The sequence below is a fragment of the Saccostrea echinata genome, unplaced genomic scaffold, assembly GCF_033153115.1.
Source record: "Saccostrea echinata isolate AGI-Se365-2 ecotype Australia unplaced genomic scaffold, CSIRO_AGI_Sech_v1 ptg000009l, whole genome shotgun sequence".
Lineage (NCBI taxonomy): Eukaryota > Metazoa > Mollusca > Bivalvia > Ostreida > Ostreidae > Saccostrea > Saccostrea echinata.
Genome location: NW_026889758.1, coordinates 39,049,181 through 39,065,118, shown reverse-complemented (window position 1 = coordinate 39,065,118; position 15,938 = coordinate 39,049,181). Strand labels below are relative to the sequence as shown.

Sequence of the window (15,938 nt, the reverse complement as noted above, 5' to 3'; positions counted from 1 at the left end):
AGTGCGCTTTAATGCACTGACAGCTTTTGTCGTCCTTGGTTTGACGTATTACCATTATACCATGTTATTATTTAATTTTTAGGCATCGGAATACATGGATTTAAGCATGTAACAGTCATCAATACATATGGTCAAAGAGTCACATATGGTCAAAGAGTCACGTGACTGAAGTTCAAGTCGCTGTCAAGTTTGCAGGGGATGGCTTGCACAAAGAATTACAGATTTCTTTTAGGCAAATATTTTGTACGCCCTTACAGTGCAAAAGATTCCACGAGGACATCGGCATGCATTTACTGGATGCAGCAACGACAGCTGACAACGAAATTCCCCGAGTTTCAGAATGACCAAAACCTGCAAGGCCATGACCAAATTTATAAATTCAGCTTGGAGAATCCCGATAGGTTTTGGAGCACACTAGCAAAATCTCGGTTACAGTGGGCTAAGGATTTTGATACTGTTAAGGATTGTGATATTAGAAAGGGGCATATACGATGGTTTTTAGGAGGCCAGCTGAATGCATCAGGTATTTTCATTGGGCATAAGCTTAAATTAAGGATTTTGAATATCAAACTTGCAGGGTGAAAAAGATAAATAAACTATATAACTGTATATAACTAATATATATGCATTCAATGATATTATTTGTTCTCAGTTATACCTTCAATATTTTAATAAAAATGAATGATCAAGTTCATGAAGTCAGTCAAGTAGGAAAAGAAGGAGTAATTGATAAATTTAGTCATTAATAAATCACATAGGGATGAAAGGTTAAGAGTTACTTCAGACTTTAAATAATGCTTATAGCAGTACTTTTTAAGCCATATAAAATTATTTATTTATGGTTGTTCTTAATTAAAGGAAGATTATAGAGATTTAACATAGCCGTGCACACGTTTGGATATATATAATGATATAACTTTCATAAAATTAGTTGAATTTGATTCGTTAAGAAACATTCGTTAAAAAACACTATTACCCGCTGAATGATGAAGCCAAGCCAAGTCAACATTGCTTGACGACGTGTGATATTAAAAAAAATAGTGACTGCGCAGAATTTATGCGCACACGGTTCACTGTTATATGTATTTGTATAAAACATTCAGTATAATATAATAAATATTGCATGTAGTTGAGTGTAACAATGAAAATTTTCACCCCAAGAAAACCATTGTCAACCGAGGCTGCGCCTTTTCCTGCCTATTAAATTATATAATCCCCTGATTATTTTGGTATTCCTCTAAAATCCCCATTAGGGGAGGAACCCCAGATCTCCTTTTACTTTTTAAATGTCTCTTTCTATTTCAATTCTTAGGGTCAACCCTGATCATACGTTCATCCATTTGTCTCCATCTGTCCATCATACATTCTTTCATTGCTTCTCCTATATTTTTCAGGAGATATATTTTAATATTTTTCATTTATTTGGCCTAGCTTGTTCTGTAGACATTTAAATAAGGCCTTGAAGTTTTGTCTTAATAGTCCAGGGGCCTCATGAAAATAATTGAGGTTCAAAATTGCATGATGTCATTGAAACTCATCCGGCATTTCAAGAGGAAGAAATATTTCTTTTTGCGTATGATTTATCAAGTTATGTAGATATGCAAAAGCAACATGAATATTAACCAATCAGAAATCAGCACATGTGCATGCATGTCTGTGTATTCATTTCTAAAGACTGAAAAATGAAGGAACTTGTATTTATATTTACATATACTCTGAATTTCATCTTCTTTCATTAAAAACAAAGAAAGTTATGAATACTCACAACCTTAGCCAATCAGATTTCAGCATACATGCTTGCTCATATTTTCTAGATTTCTCACATATATATTCTTAAATGTATAAGCATTTAAAATAATGTCATTTGTGAAAGTACCCATTACTGTTTTATGGTTTCTTTCCGCCTGACATTGCTCTTATTTTCGTATATATAGTTTTGTAATTTACATAGATGTCATTGAAGAGTGCATGTAAATGGCTGCATCATTCTTATATAATTACATATATTAGACAATATTGAATTGAATGATTAATAACATTTTGAGCGTAGTAAAGAAATAATAACTTTTTTCAGCCATATCAAATACATTACAAGAGGCCCAAGGGCCTTAATGGTCACCTGAGTATAATACAACAATTTAGAGGATCCATAAAGTATAAAATGAACTGAAAGGTGAAGCTTTGTTGCCCAAAAGCAAGAAAAATAGGGTGATCAGGATCAACAAAATAATTAGTCTAGTTTTCATTAACAGTTCATAAATTATGTTCTAATCTGTTCCCCATTTATCACTATCACCATACAGTATATTAACAAATTATTAGTGATTCTGTACTATTTTAATTTCTTGATTAAATCTCTTACATTGGACTCTTTTGGTCTTTGATGAACATTGAATTAGACAAGTTATTTTTGTCTCATTTTTTATTTATCTATTACTTACAAGTCTACCTAATCATTTAAACTATAAAAGTACTTTATGTATTATACAATAAAAAATCTTGCATACTTCTCCTATTCTATTAACCTTTCAAGTACATTATTTACAGTGATTAATTATCAAAAGTAAATGGCAAAGGGGAATAACTCCTCTCAGTTGAATACAAATTAATAGAGCCCTGGCCAGGACCAGAACACTTGACCAAATGGTCCAGATGTTCAAAAATCTTTATTTTTACTCTTTTTGCCTCTGATATGACCAGGTGCAGAGAAAATTTTCCAAAAAAATAATGCATTTTTACTACAGATTCACTATATTATCAATAGACCCCCCCCTCCCCCTAGCACCAGAACCCCTGACCTTGGGGCCATGACTTTCACAATTTTGGTAGGGTAACCCTTGCTTATCATAACTATGTATTCAATTTGTTTCAATAATACCCAGGAGTAGAGAAGAAGATTTTCAAAGAAATAATACACTTTCAATATAATATGATCTATATAGCCCCACCCTAGCACCAGAACCCCTGACCCTGGGGCCATGAATTTCACAATTTTGGTAGAGTCTCCCTTGCTTATCATAACTATGTATTCAATTTGTTTCAATAATACCCAGGAGTAGAGAAGAAGATTTTTCGAAGAAATAATGCACTTTCACTATATGATCTATATAGCCCCACTCTAACACCAGAACGCCCAACCCTGGGGCCATGAATTTCACAATTTTGGTAGAGTCTCCCTTGCTTATCATAACTATGTATTCAATTTGTTTCAATTATACCCAGGAGTAGAGAAGAAGATTTTTCAAAGAAATAGTGCACTTTCACTATATTATCTATATAGCCCCGCCCTAGCACCAGAATCCCTGACCCTGGGACCATGAATTTCACAATTTTGGAAAAAGTATCCTTGTGCACCATTACTATGCACTTAGTTTGTTTAAATAATACCCAGGAGCAGAGAAGAAGATTTTCAAAGAATTAATACATTTTCACTATATAATCAATAGAGCCCTGCCCTACCACCAGAACCCCCTGACCCAGGGGCCATGAAATTCACAATTTTGAAAAAGGCATCAATGCTTATCATAACCTGCACTTAGTTTGTTTATATAATATCCAGGAGCAGAGAAGAAGATTTTCAAAGAATTAATGCATTTTCACTATATAATCAATAGAGCCCTGCCCTACCACCAGAACCCCTAACCCTGGGGCCATGAATTTCACAATTTTGGAAAAATCATCCTTGTGCACTATTATCATGCACTTAGTTTGTTTAAATAATACCCAGGAGTAGAGAAGAAGATTTTCAAAGAATTAATGCATTTTCACTATGTAATCAATAGAGCCCGCCCTTATACCAGAACCCCTGACCCTGGGGCCATGAATTTCACAATTTTGGAAAAGGCATCATTGCTTGTCATAACCATGCACTTAGTTTGTTTAAATAATACCCAGGAGCAGAGAAGAAGATTTTCAAAGAAATAATGCATAATAAGGTTTTAGCCCCACCCCTGGGGCCCCAGGGGGGCAGGGACCATGAAATTCACAATTTTTGTTCCCCTTCACCCAAAGATGCTATATGGCAAAATTGGTTGAAATTGGTTGAGCGGTTCTAGAGAAGAAGTTGAAAATGTTCAAAAGTTAACGCACGACGGATGACACACGACGACAGACAAAAACGGATAGCAATAGGTCACCTGAGTGACTCAGGTGACCTAAAAAAAGTATTGAACGGATAGACTATATATGGTATAAATTTCATATTACGTGTATACATGTATAGCTGGTTTCATCAAAGTGAAAGTATGTAAATGATATAAAGTAAAATTTGGCTTTGTGAGCATGAATATTGAATACCAGTGGGTAGAGGCTTTTTATTACTTCCTGGTGATTATCTAACCTTAAACTGTGTACTTTGTTCCGATATACCGGGTAGTATAAATAAATTGAAGAATTTCTCTTACGTCGCCTAATTCACTCAGTTGACTTATTACTTTTTTCATCTGTTATCTGTTGTGCATAAACTCTTCATGTTTTGGACTTCTCCAGATTAAACCTATAAATGTACCAGTAAGCAATTGAAAGTAGTGTACATTCAAACTTGGTCATGTTTTGGAATGGAACATTAACAGATCCAAGGCCTAACATAGATTTATGGATATATATACATATAGGAAAAACATGGCCAAAAACATGTAGGTGGAAACTCCAAAAGGAGGGAAGGAAGAGGGGGCCAGTGTTTTGTTTGTAATATACATGTACAGGGCTTGGAACCAAGAAAAAAGTTTAAGATATCCTATGATCTGAAATATAGAGGTTAAAATACATTTAAAAAAGTGGTTTGGACTTTTTACTCACTTCAATATTATATCCATGGTGTTCAAGATATTGGTGTTTGAGATCAGTACATGGTGGAAATGGAACATTAACAGATCCAAGGCCTAACATAGATTTATGGATATATATACATATAGGAAAAACATGGCCAAAAACATGTAGGTGGAAACTCCAAAAGGAGGGAAGGAAGAGGGGGCCAGTGTTTTGTTTGTAATATACATGTACAGGGCTTGAGATAGAATTGTTGCAAGAGTAAGAAAATGTTCTCATGTAGTGTAAATAAATTCAAATTTGTTTACCTTTACATTGTGGCTCTTTGTTTGGAGGAGTACATAAGACAAAAGAACACATAATGTGGGTAAAACTATTTGCCTTGTCCGACAGCCATCTTTGCTAGCCAAGAGTTTTCAGTCCGCTAATCTGACAGAGTGGACCGAAGATGTCACTCAGAAGTGGCCTTTTGCTCAAGTTTCATTTTATCATTTTTTAAAATAATGATAATTTTTTGGTGTGTGTTTGTTTTAAACATGTTCATGTTGTAAAAAAATTCTTAATTAAAATGTATGTGAAATATGACTTTTTCAGTGAATTGTGTTGATCGACATCTTGACAGTCTTGGAGATTCCACTGCTTTGATTTGGGAGAAAGACGAACCAGGCACTGAGGAGCATGTCACATACAAGTTAGTCTGAGTACTGAAATAGATACACTGTTGGTCTTGAGTACTGAAATAGATCCACTGTCAGTCTTGAGTACTGTAATATATCCACTGTCAGACTTGAGTACTGTAACAGATCCACTGTCAGTCTTGAGAACTGAAATAGATCCACTCTCAGTCAATAGATCCACTGTCTGTCTTGAGTACTGAATAGATCCACTGTCAGTCAAGAGTACTGAAATAGATGCTCACTCCTCCATAGCACCTGATCCCAACTCTGATGTTTTGGAGGTCCGTGTTTGCTCTGCTCCTATTTTGTATTGTTTAATGAACTTTTGAGCTTGAACACTGTTCGTTATCTTCATATATTTCATCCACTGTCAGTCTTGAGGACTAAATAGATCCACTGTCAGTCTTGAGTTCAATAACAGATCCACTGTCAGTTTTGAGTACAATAATAGATCCACTGTCAGTCTCGAGTACTGAAAAAGATCCACTGTCAGAACTTGAGTTCTGAAATAGATCCACCGTTAGTCTTGAGTACTGAAATTGATCCACTGTTAGTCTTAAGTACTAAAATTGATCCACAGTCAGTCTTGAGTACTGAAAAAGATCCACTGTCAGTCTTGAGTACTGAAATAGATCCACCGTTTGTCTTGAGTACTGAAATGGATCCAGTGTCAGTCTTGAGTTCTGAAATAGATCCACCATTAGTCTTGAGTACTGAAATTGATCCACCGTTAGTCTTAAGTTCTGAAATTGATCCACTGTCAGTCTTGAGTTCTGAATAGATCCCCTGTCAGTCTTGAGTTCTGAAATAGATCCACTGTTAGTCTTGAGTTCTAAAATAGATCCACCATTAGTCTTGAGTACTGAAATAGATCCACCGTTAGTCTTGAGTACTGAAATGGATCCAGTGTCAGTCTTGAGTTCTGAATAGATCCATTGTCAGTCTTGACTACTGAATAGATCCACTCTCAGTCTTGAGTTCTGAATAGATCCAGTGTCAGTCTTGAGTTCTGAAATAGATCCACCATTAGTCTTGAGTACTGAAATAGATCCACCGTTAGTCTTGAGTACTGAAATGGATCCACTGTCAGTCTTGAGTTCTGAATAGATCCATTGTCAGTCTTGACTACTGAATAGATCCACTCTCAGTCTTGAGTTCTGAATAGATCCAGTGTCAGTCTTGAGTTCTGAAATAGATCCACCATTAGTCTTGAGTACTGAAATGGATCCACTGTCAGTCTTGAGTGCTGAAATAAAACTACTCTCAGCTGTATTTAGCTAAAAATTGAATACTTGAGAATTGCCACATAGTATTACAAATACAGCAAAACTCGTTTAGTATGAACACGGATATAGCGAATATACGGATATAGCGAAGTTTTTTGCTATCCCCGGCAGAATTCTTAACAATTCCTTGTAAAATTTTACGGCTATAGCGAACTCGAATATAGCGAATTTATGGCTATAGCGAACTGATTTTGTGTCCCCTAGAAGTAAAATATAACAAAATATACATCTTTTATAGCGAATATTTAAAGATCTTAATTTTTAAAATGTTGAACTGATAAAAATTTTGTAAGTTTAAACATTTGAAACTCATTCCATTCTAAAACTTTTAAACTCCAAGATAAATTTTATATTTTAAACTTCCCTAAATACATTTGGTAGTCATGCTTGAAGGAAAAAATAATATAACGAATTCGCAATGCATACTTTGACAAATTCGCTATACTGATATAACGAATTACGGATATAGCGATCGAAGTAAATTCGCAGGTCCCCAGAACTTCGCTATAACCGAGTTTTGCTGTATACGTGTACTTATGAAGTGGACATTATAATGAAAAATTATTTAATTTGGACATATTATGAAACAAAGTTATTTGTCCCTGGAAGTTCACTGTACTATGCTTAGCAATTAAACCATATATATTCTACACAGAGAGAGACTTTCATTGCTCTATCAGTGTGAAAACACAATTTGTAGTGATGTACATGGTGAAAATATTGCCAATTAAACTAATTTTTGAAACTGGAAGTTAGAAATGAGTGTAATATCAATAATTATAGTTATATAAATATTCAGTTGTAAAAATATATACTGTATAAGCAGAAATTTTAGCGAGGATTCAATTTAAGCATTTTGAATCAGGGTGTGGAGTTTACTAAAATTGAATATCGCTAATAAATAACTCCACATTGGAGGTCACTGAAATCTTTCTAGGCACAAAATCATTAAAATAATTTCTTGCTAAAATTAAATACTGATTTTTTAAGAAAAATTGCTAAATTTGCAGCTTGCTAAAAATTCCACTAATATTGTATATTCACTGATTTATTCTTCATTTCTAACAGGCATCTATCACAAATGGTGAACAGAATTGCCAATATGCTGAAGAACCATGGTGTGAAGAAAGGAGACAGAGTTGCCATCTATCTGCCAACCTCACCTGTTGCCATTGCCGCTATGTTGGCGTGTGCCAGGATAGGGGCAGTCCACAGTGTAGTGTTTGCTGGATTCAGTGCAGAGGCTTTGGCAGGCAGAATCCAGGATGGTAAATTTTACTTAATACTGATAATTATACATGTATCCTGAAAATGAAACCTTCAACGTCGCTTTAATAATCTGCTTCCAATTTGTTAGAGTAACTTTTTTCTTTGGATTGTTTAATTTTTTGATACATTTTTCATAATTAGCAGTTAATTTAAGTAAAAAACGAAAATTTAACTTATCGTTATCATAATTAGAAAAGAGAAAAAAAATGAATATGTGTATCTGCATTATATCTGTTCTGCAAAAAAACAAACTATTGATTGTTAAGTCCTTTAGGCATACAATAAATTTAAAGAATCCTTATTTCCAAGCACTTTGGGAGAAACAGTGTAGAAACAATCTGTAAGATTATATACACTGACTAATGTTTTCATTAGAAATAGTGGTTATTTATCATCAATTATTTTGAACTCGTACTATCTTTCATTTTAGCCGATGCTGAGACAGTGATCACTGCTGATGAGGGTGTGCGTGGGGGTAGATCAATTCCACTGAAGAAAACAGTGGATGAGGCAGTATCTCAGTGTCCCTGTGTCAAACGAGTATTTGTGTATCAACGAACAGGAAATGGATCCATGGGAAAGAATGACTTCTCGTTGGATGACGTATGTATTCTGATATATAACAATTTATCTGTATGCTATAAAATCACCTATGGGGTCTTAGTCTGAGGGAAAAAAATATTGGTTAATAGGGATTTGAATTCATGATTGAAGAAGCAAAATGATACTGTTGTTTTTAATAAGTTTAACATTTTATGGGCGACATGAATATGATAAAATATAATGAATAATAATCCCCCCACAAAAAATAGTGATTTCACAGTATTTATTACATTTTTTGTTTTGTATGTGCACCTGCCACTAGCTCTTTAATTTGTTCAAATCAAAGCTAATTTTAGAATAGAATAAGTTGGTTTTGCTATGTTGATTTTAGCTGGACTAGCTGTGGGATCATGAAACATCTTAAGCTTCAGTCAAAATATATGTATTTACTGTGGTGCCGAAATGATGTAGAAGTTAAACAGTCCAAAATAAAAATATCCAATATTTCATCACCAAGGTGCTGTATCATGATCCTGGGGCAAGAGTCTAAGTGTAACCCTCTCCCTCCCCCATGAAATCAGTGCATTGCTGAAAGCAGCATTTGTATTCTTGACTTTGAAAGAGCAACATTTTCAGTGAAAGTTGACAAAAGATTGATGCAATGTAAATATTTATAACAATGCAGTTTTTTGGAGTATATATATTACCGGTAGTTCATGTTTTATTAAATGCAGATTGTTTTCTCACCAGGAAATGGCTAAGGAGTCAGATATTTGTGAGCCAGAGCGAATGGAGAGTGAAGATTACTTGTTTATGTTGTACACCTCAGGGTCTACAGGAAAACCCAAAGGCATTGCCCACTCCACTGCTGGGTATCTGTTGTATGCTCTGATGACTCAGAAGGTAAACCTTTAACTGTGCCATATATATGGTCCCCCCTACCCTCAACTTCTACCCAAAAATTTCAAGCAACTTCATAATTATTCACCTGTGGTACCCTTACTCAGAATGTAGTAAATGTTGAACAATTTCATTAAAGCATAGGTTATGAGCATGAAACCATTTTCTCTATACTAAAACAATTGACTTTGTTTTGACAGCATGTATTTGACTACAAAGTTGGAGAGAGGTTTGGATGTGTGGCAGACATTGGCTGGATCACCGGACACAGTTATGTTGTGTATGGACCACTCCTTAATGGAGCCACCACAGTACTCTTTGAAAGTACTCCTATTTATCCAGATGCAGGTCAGTGAAAGTGGTAAAAAGTGTCCTAAAATGCCTACTTATACACTTGATATTTTCAGTTATGGATTTTAAGTACAGCTAAACTTTGGTATCACAAACACCAACATCTCGAATACCATGGATATGTCAAAGTGATATGGAAGTCCCAAGCACTTTTTCTTTAAGTATTTTACCCTCAATATCTCGAACCCTTGGATATCTCAAGGTTTATTCTTAGTCCCATCGAGTTTGAGATAAAGAGATTTGACTGTATTAACAGATTTGCAAGGAAAAGAAATTTGACTCTGATGAGTATTATGGCCCATGAGCCTCTTGTTTAAAAACTTTTCTTTTATTCAATTAAGGAATGAAGCTTATTTTAACCTATGTTATATGATATAACATAACTTGGGGCAGTTTACGCTTTATAAACTGCCAAGCGGCTTATAAAAAAGCGTAAACTGTCCCAAGTTATGTTATATCGTATAACATAGGTTAAAATAAGCTTCATTCCTTATAATTTAAATTCAGTGTAGACAATAAGACAATTTTTCCTCCAAAAATGGCTTCAAATTGAGCATATTTTAAAAGTAATGTCAAGCTGAGTAATACGTTTTTGACGTAACTCATTGTGACGTAGGTAACTTATGTTATGCGATATAAACGAAATCTTTTATCCAATCAAATGGCATGTTACAACTAAAATTAAATTATATGCATATGTAACCCATTTTAGGCAGATACTGGGAGATGACAGAGAGGCTGAGGTTAAACCACATGTACTTAGCCCCCACAGCTCTCCGAATGATACTGAAGGAAGGGGACAAATTTGTCACTAAGTATAACAGGTCATCGTTAAGAAAGCTAGGATGTGGTAAGGAGAAATAAATCTCCCTTATACACTTTAACTGTTATGAGTTAATGAATATTTATTTCATAATCATGTTCTAGTTTTATGTCATGGTATCTTAAAATGTATTACAAACAAGTGTGCACATCCAAAAAATGTTCTGTTTTTAGGTTGGAAAAGGATAAAATTTTCAAGAAAACTTATATATTTATATTTTGTTGCTTCATATTTTTTATCTCTTACTTAGTAAAGAAATTAATGAAACCATTCTTTATATACATACATGTACTTATAGCTTGTATATATAAAACATATATATTTTCTCAGTATTTCTCCAAATTTTTTTTCAGTTGGGGAGCCACTGAACCATGAAGCATTTGAATGGTACCGAGATGTAGTGGGGGCAGGGAAATGTGACGTGGTGGACACCTGGTGGCAGACAGAGACGGGGGGAATCTGCATCACACCCCGTCCCTCAGAGGAGGGAGCGCCAATTTTTCCAGCCATGCCCATGAGGCCTTTCTACGGAATTGCTCCTGCACTAGTGGACCAGAATGTATGATTTGTACATCATAGTTTACATATAATTTTTTGTATTATTTGCTTTCCTTCCTGCTTAAAATGTCAAACAGCCAATATTTTGTGAGAATATAAAAGTGATAATTAATGCATTAGGGAATACTGAACTTAACAATCTGATAGTTTTCTTAATAGTTTTGATAAATGCCTTTGTAATACTACAATCGTTAACATTTTTTTAATACTTAGGGAAAAGAGGTCACTGGAAATGATGCTAAAGGTGCCCTGTGTATCAAGTCTGTGTGGCCAGGAATGGCCCGTACAATTTATGGTGACCACAACCGATTTCTTGACACCTATTATAATCCATTCCCAGGTATGTCATGGTTCCCATAATTCTTTCTGTCTCTCCATAAACATTCCTCTCTTCTCTACTATATGATATTACAAAAATTGATATTTTTAGGATATTACTTCAGTGGGGATGGAGCGAGGAGGACAGCTGATGGTTACTATCAGATAACAGGACGAATGGATGATGTTTTAAATATTAGTGGGCACAGACTGGGCACAGCTGAAATTGAGGATGTACTGGTATGTTTTATAAGGTACCCTTTAAGTAATTTTGAGGGGTTTTATGTCGCTCTATGAATGTGGCTTGGGCATATAGATTTTGTCGAGTCCATCTTCTGTCTTTCCCACCTTCCCCTAGTTCATCCACAACACTTTGTTTATCTTTGTTTCAAAGAAACATTCAAGATATTTTAACTAACATTCATATTACACTGATAGAAATTTCTGCTATTCTACTGTGGCACAGTAATCTGACCTTGACCTTCCATGTGACCTTGACCTCACTGTTACTTATTTTGCATTAAGCACAATTTGGAAGAAACTGTTCATGATATTTTCATCAAAACTCATACACTGATACATATTCGTAGGAACTATTCAACTGTCTCATAATTTTTTGACTTTGACCTTCTTATGACCTTGACTCTACTATTTGTCATTTTGCATTTCTCTCAGTAATAAAGAAACCATTCTGGATATGTTCATCAAACTTCATTCAAAGATACAAATTGATAAGAGTAATTCAACTGTTTCATAATTATTTGACATTGATCTTCTCTATGACCTTGATCTCACTTTTCTTTATTTTGCATTTATCTTAATTTCAAAGAAACAAATATATGAATTGATTAGAGCTATTCAACTGTGTCATTTTTTTTCCCTTGACCTTACTATTAATTGTAAGCTTACCTGAGTTATTGGGCCAATTTCAACCAAACTTGGTACAGAGCATCCTTGGGTGAAGGGAATTCAAGTTTTTTCAAATAAAGGGCCACATCGCCTTTTCAAGGGGATATTATTAATTTGTAAAAATTTAATTATAGCATCTTTTAAAAATCTCAAGAATCACTGGGCCAGAAAAATAAAACTTGTGTAAAAGCTTCATTACATAACGTAGATTCAGTTTTGTTCAAATCATGGCCCATTCTGTTCTGAAGAACAGCGGCATCAAGGTAACTCAGATGAGCAATGTGGGCTATGGGCCACTTGTTGATATCAGCAAACACAATAATCAGAAAATTATAGTTTTTTGATTTTGTACCACAAATTATTTCTTGATATACTTGTAAGAAAATAGAAGGCTAATAATTTTTTGCTGTCAAAAAAGTATTCTTTGATATTAAAAACTTGATTTTTTATATCTAAAAGTGAACTTTTAATGTTGTTAAATAACTGACATTCTCTAATGTCACAGATTTGAATTCTTGATATCAGAAAGTGATTGTTGATATCAAATATTGTTTTTTGGTATACAATGTACAGAAAAATGCCTCAAAAATACTTAAATAGCACCTAGTTGATATCAACTTTATTTCAAATAAAGTTACCTTCACTTGTAGACACTGTTCATGTAAAATTGTGTATTCAAATTACAAGCCCTTTATGCTAAATGTAAAGACCTGTAGGTCAGATGATGGTACATGAGTCAGAAAAGCTGTTCATGTTGCTGTGTTTTTTAACTTTTTATAAAGGATGACCAGGAAGAAATAGCAGAATCAGCTGTGGTAGGATATCCTCATGATGTCAAGGGAGAAGGCAAGTAGTCCAAGGGAAATAATGCTAATGTATACCTTAATATTAGGTACATTAAGATTTAAATCAAAATTCAATTGAGAACTCAAAGGTTTAATATAGATGAATAATTAGCCATCATAGGAATTTGTTATTGTGAGGTAGTGTTTTTGATTTTGGTATTTATGCATTTCTGATAGTTATTGTGAGGTAGTGTTTTTTTTTTTTTTTAGGTATTTATGCAATTGTTGTTGTTACTGTGAGGTAGTGTATTTGTTTTAGGTATTTATGCATTTGTGGTTCTGAAGGGTGAATCTCACAAGGCTTCTGACAAGTTAGCGGAGGAGATGAGGGTCATGGTGAAGACAAGGATATCGTCATTCGCACAGCCTGATAAAATTCTAGTATATATGATTTAATAGTAATCACTTGGTAGTATTTAATATGATAACAATTAATATCTAGTTATTCAGAACAAAGAAATGGATTTGATTCAATGTCAAATAACATCAATTTAGATTACTGCTATTTGAAATAAAACAAATGTTATTGTATCCTAGAATTCTGATTGTCACAATCATTTTCAACTTCAATTATAAAAATTAATTTCAGTTCACTCCTGGGCTTCCTAAGACAAGATCTGGCAAAATCATGAGAAGAATATTGAGGAAGATTGCAGCAGATAAACCTGACGAGCTCGGAGACACGTCCACATTGTTTGATCCGTCTGTAGTGGATGCCATAGTGAACAAGCATCAGGCTGTGTACGGAGAGAAGAAGGAATGAAAGGCAGTCAATAGTGGATTTAATCCGGACTACCTCTCATTTGAATTATCCAGAGGCCTTAATTATTTTTTGGATGATTTTGAACAGTTATTGATAGTCATTGTAAATGATAGTCATTGTAAATATACGTTTTAGAATAATCAGTATTAAAACTTCATGTATCAGTGTTTGAAATAACTGTGTGCCCGACCACCCGAGATGAACAAATTTTGCTGCGGACGAACAGATTTGCACGTATTAACGCCTGACTGGACGTGTTAAAATTTGCCATAAATTAAAATTCATCTATTTGACAAATATCTCTCAATCAACTAATAGTATCGGTAGCTAAGTAGCAAAGGTGTAGAATTCGACAGGCTATAGATTCGGGATGGAAGTTATGGTGATCGCGCTAAAAACAAATTTATGAAAGACTTTTATTTTCTTGGGCTAGTAGGGTTTTGGCAGGGCTGACAACTTTCACTCGCAGTCAGTCCTGCATGTCTAGCTAATTCTACCGTGAGTTTCAAACACTGCATGTATTACGGGATCTGTTGATTTATGTGTTCTTTAGGCTGTGCTTTGAACTTTCTTTAATTAAAATTTATTTAAATGTACACGACTAATATATCACTATCTTTTTTTATATTATATATATCATTTAATTCAGCACAATTTTTGATAAAATTTTTTAATCAATCTATAAGGTTGAATATGTGTTTGTTTGATTGAAACTTGGTTTTAGATGAGACTGCAGAGGCAAGATATTTTACATTTTGATTGTTTTTAAATAATTTAAATGATAGGTTTTGAGCATTTAAAATGCTTTGCACAGTATATATCCCAGATACATGTATGTAGCCTTTATCAATACTTTCACAATGGAAAATTTTGTATTATGCATAAAAGAAAAATGTTAATTAGAAGGTTGTTAATGCTACCAGTAAAATAAAATTTGTTAAAGCACAATACTGTTAAACATGATTATATTTGCAAATTCATGCTTACAACGAAGTTATATGTAATCATCCAGTGCTTGAAAAAATGAATAATTAACTGGACATAACCAGTTATGTATGTAACCAAGCATATTCTGCTTGACAATCTCAATAACTGTGTTTAACCATACATTTTGTGGGGGGTTTTTTTGTTTTTGTTTTTTGTATACAATTTAGATTTACTAAAGACTATGAGTGCTGTTCCTGTGTTATTGGATGATCTATTTCTTGAAAACAGCTTTGTTTTAAATTTGAACATATTAATTATTTTGACCATTTTATTATTTCTTTTTTAGTAATATTTTGATAGATGTACTTGAAAATGTGTAGATTTTTTTTTTTTAATTCATGCTTACAACGAAGTTATATTTAATCATCCAGAGCTAGAAAAAAATGAATAATGAATTGGATATAAATAAATACGTATGTAACCAAACAAATTCTGCTGTCATTGACAATGTCAATACTGGTAATTGTGTTTAACCATACATTTTTGTTTGTTTGTTTTTTTTCCCCTTTTTTTGTATACAATGTAGGTTTAAAACTATGCATACTGTTCCTGTGTCATTGTATGCTTAATTTCTTGAAAGCTTTAATTTTTTTTGAATTTGAAAGTATCAATTATAGATGTATTGGAAAACGTGTACCTTTTTTTTTTTTAAATGAAAGGAAACGTTGACGTTTTTTAAAATATTTTTGTAAAGTTTTCTTTATTAGACAAAGCTGCACATGTAATATTAAGTGATCTGGATGTAGTAATTATGAATTTCCTAATTTTTGAACTTTTCTACCACCATTAATTTATATACTAGTCTACACATGTTCATTTAATATTAGATTTTCATGTAGTTAATTGTTAATGTTTGTTAGAAATCCTTTAAATGTTACTGTTAAATATTCATTGATTGGTAAAAATTTACTGTGAATGAAATTTTTGTTATAAGTCTGTCTA

The 15,938-nt window shown here is 33.6% G+C and overlaps 1 protein-coding gene across 1 annotated transcript; it reads left to right on the top strand.

Annotated features, from left to right (window-relative positions):
- Positions 1–59: 59 nt before the first annotated feature.
- Positions 60–15,781, top strand: LOC133182352 (acetyl-coenzyme A synthetase 2-like, mitochondrial). Its single transcript, XM_061317164.1, has 13 exons — positions 60–523; positions 5,362–5,458; positions 7,799–7,998; positions 8,430–8,602; positions 9,293–9,445; positions 9,643–9,790; positions 10,506–10,643; positions 10,970–11,175; positions 11,388–11,514; positions 11,605–11,732; positions 13,184–13,247; positions 13,506–13,627; positions 13,836–15,781. The coding sequence occupies exons 1-13, from the start codon at positions 199–201 to the stop codon at positions 14,007–14,009; spliced, it is 2,055 nt and encodes a 684-aa protein (XP_061173148.1). The 5' UTR covers positions 60–198; the 3' UTR covers positions 14,010–15,781.
- Positions 15,782–15,938: the final 157 nt, after the last annotated feature.

Bases quoted from the DNA above. Each gene is read 5' to 3' on its own strand.
- LOC133182352 (XM_061317164.1), top strand. From the start codon at position 199: ATGGCTTGCACAAAGAATTACAGATTTCTTTTAGGCAAATATTTTGTA. The intron at 8,603-9,292 runs GTATGTATTCTG...TTTTCTCACCAG, and splicing joins ATGACTTCTCGTTGGATGAC to GAAATGGCTAAGGAGTCAGA. The intron at 10,644-10,969 runs GTAAGGAGAAAT...ATTTTTTTTCAG, and splicing joins GTTAAGAAAGCTAGGATGTG to TTGGGGAGCCACTGAACCAT.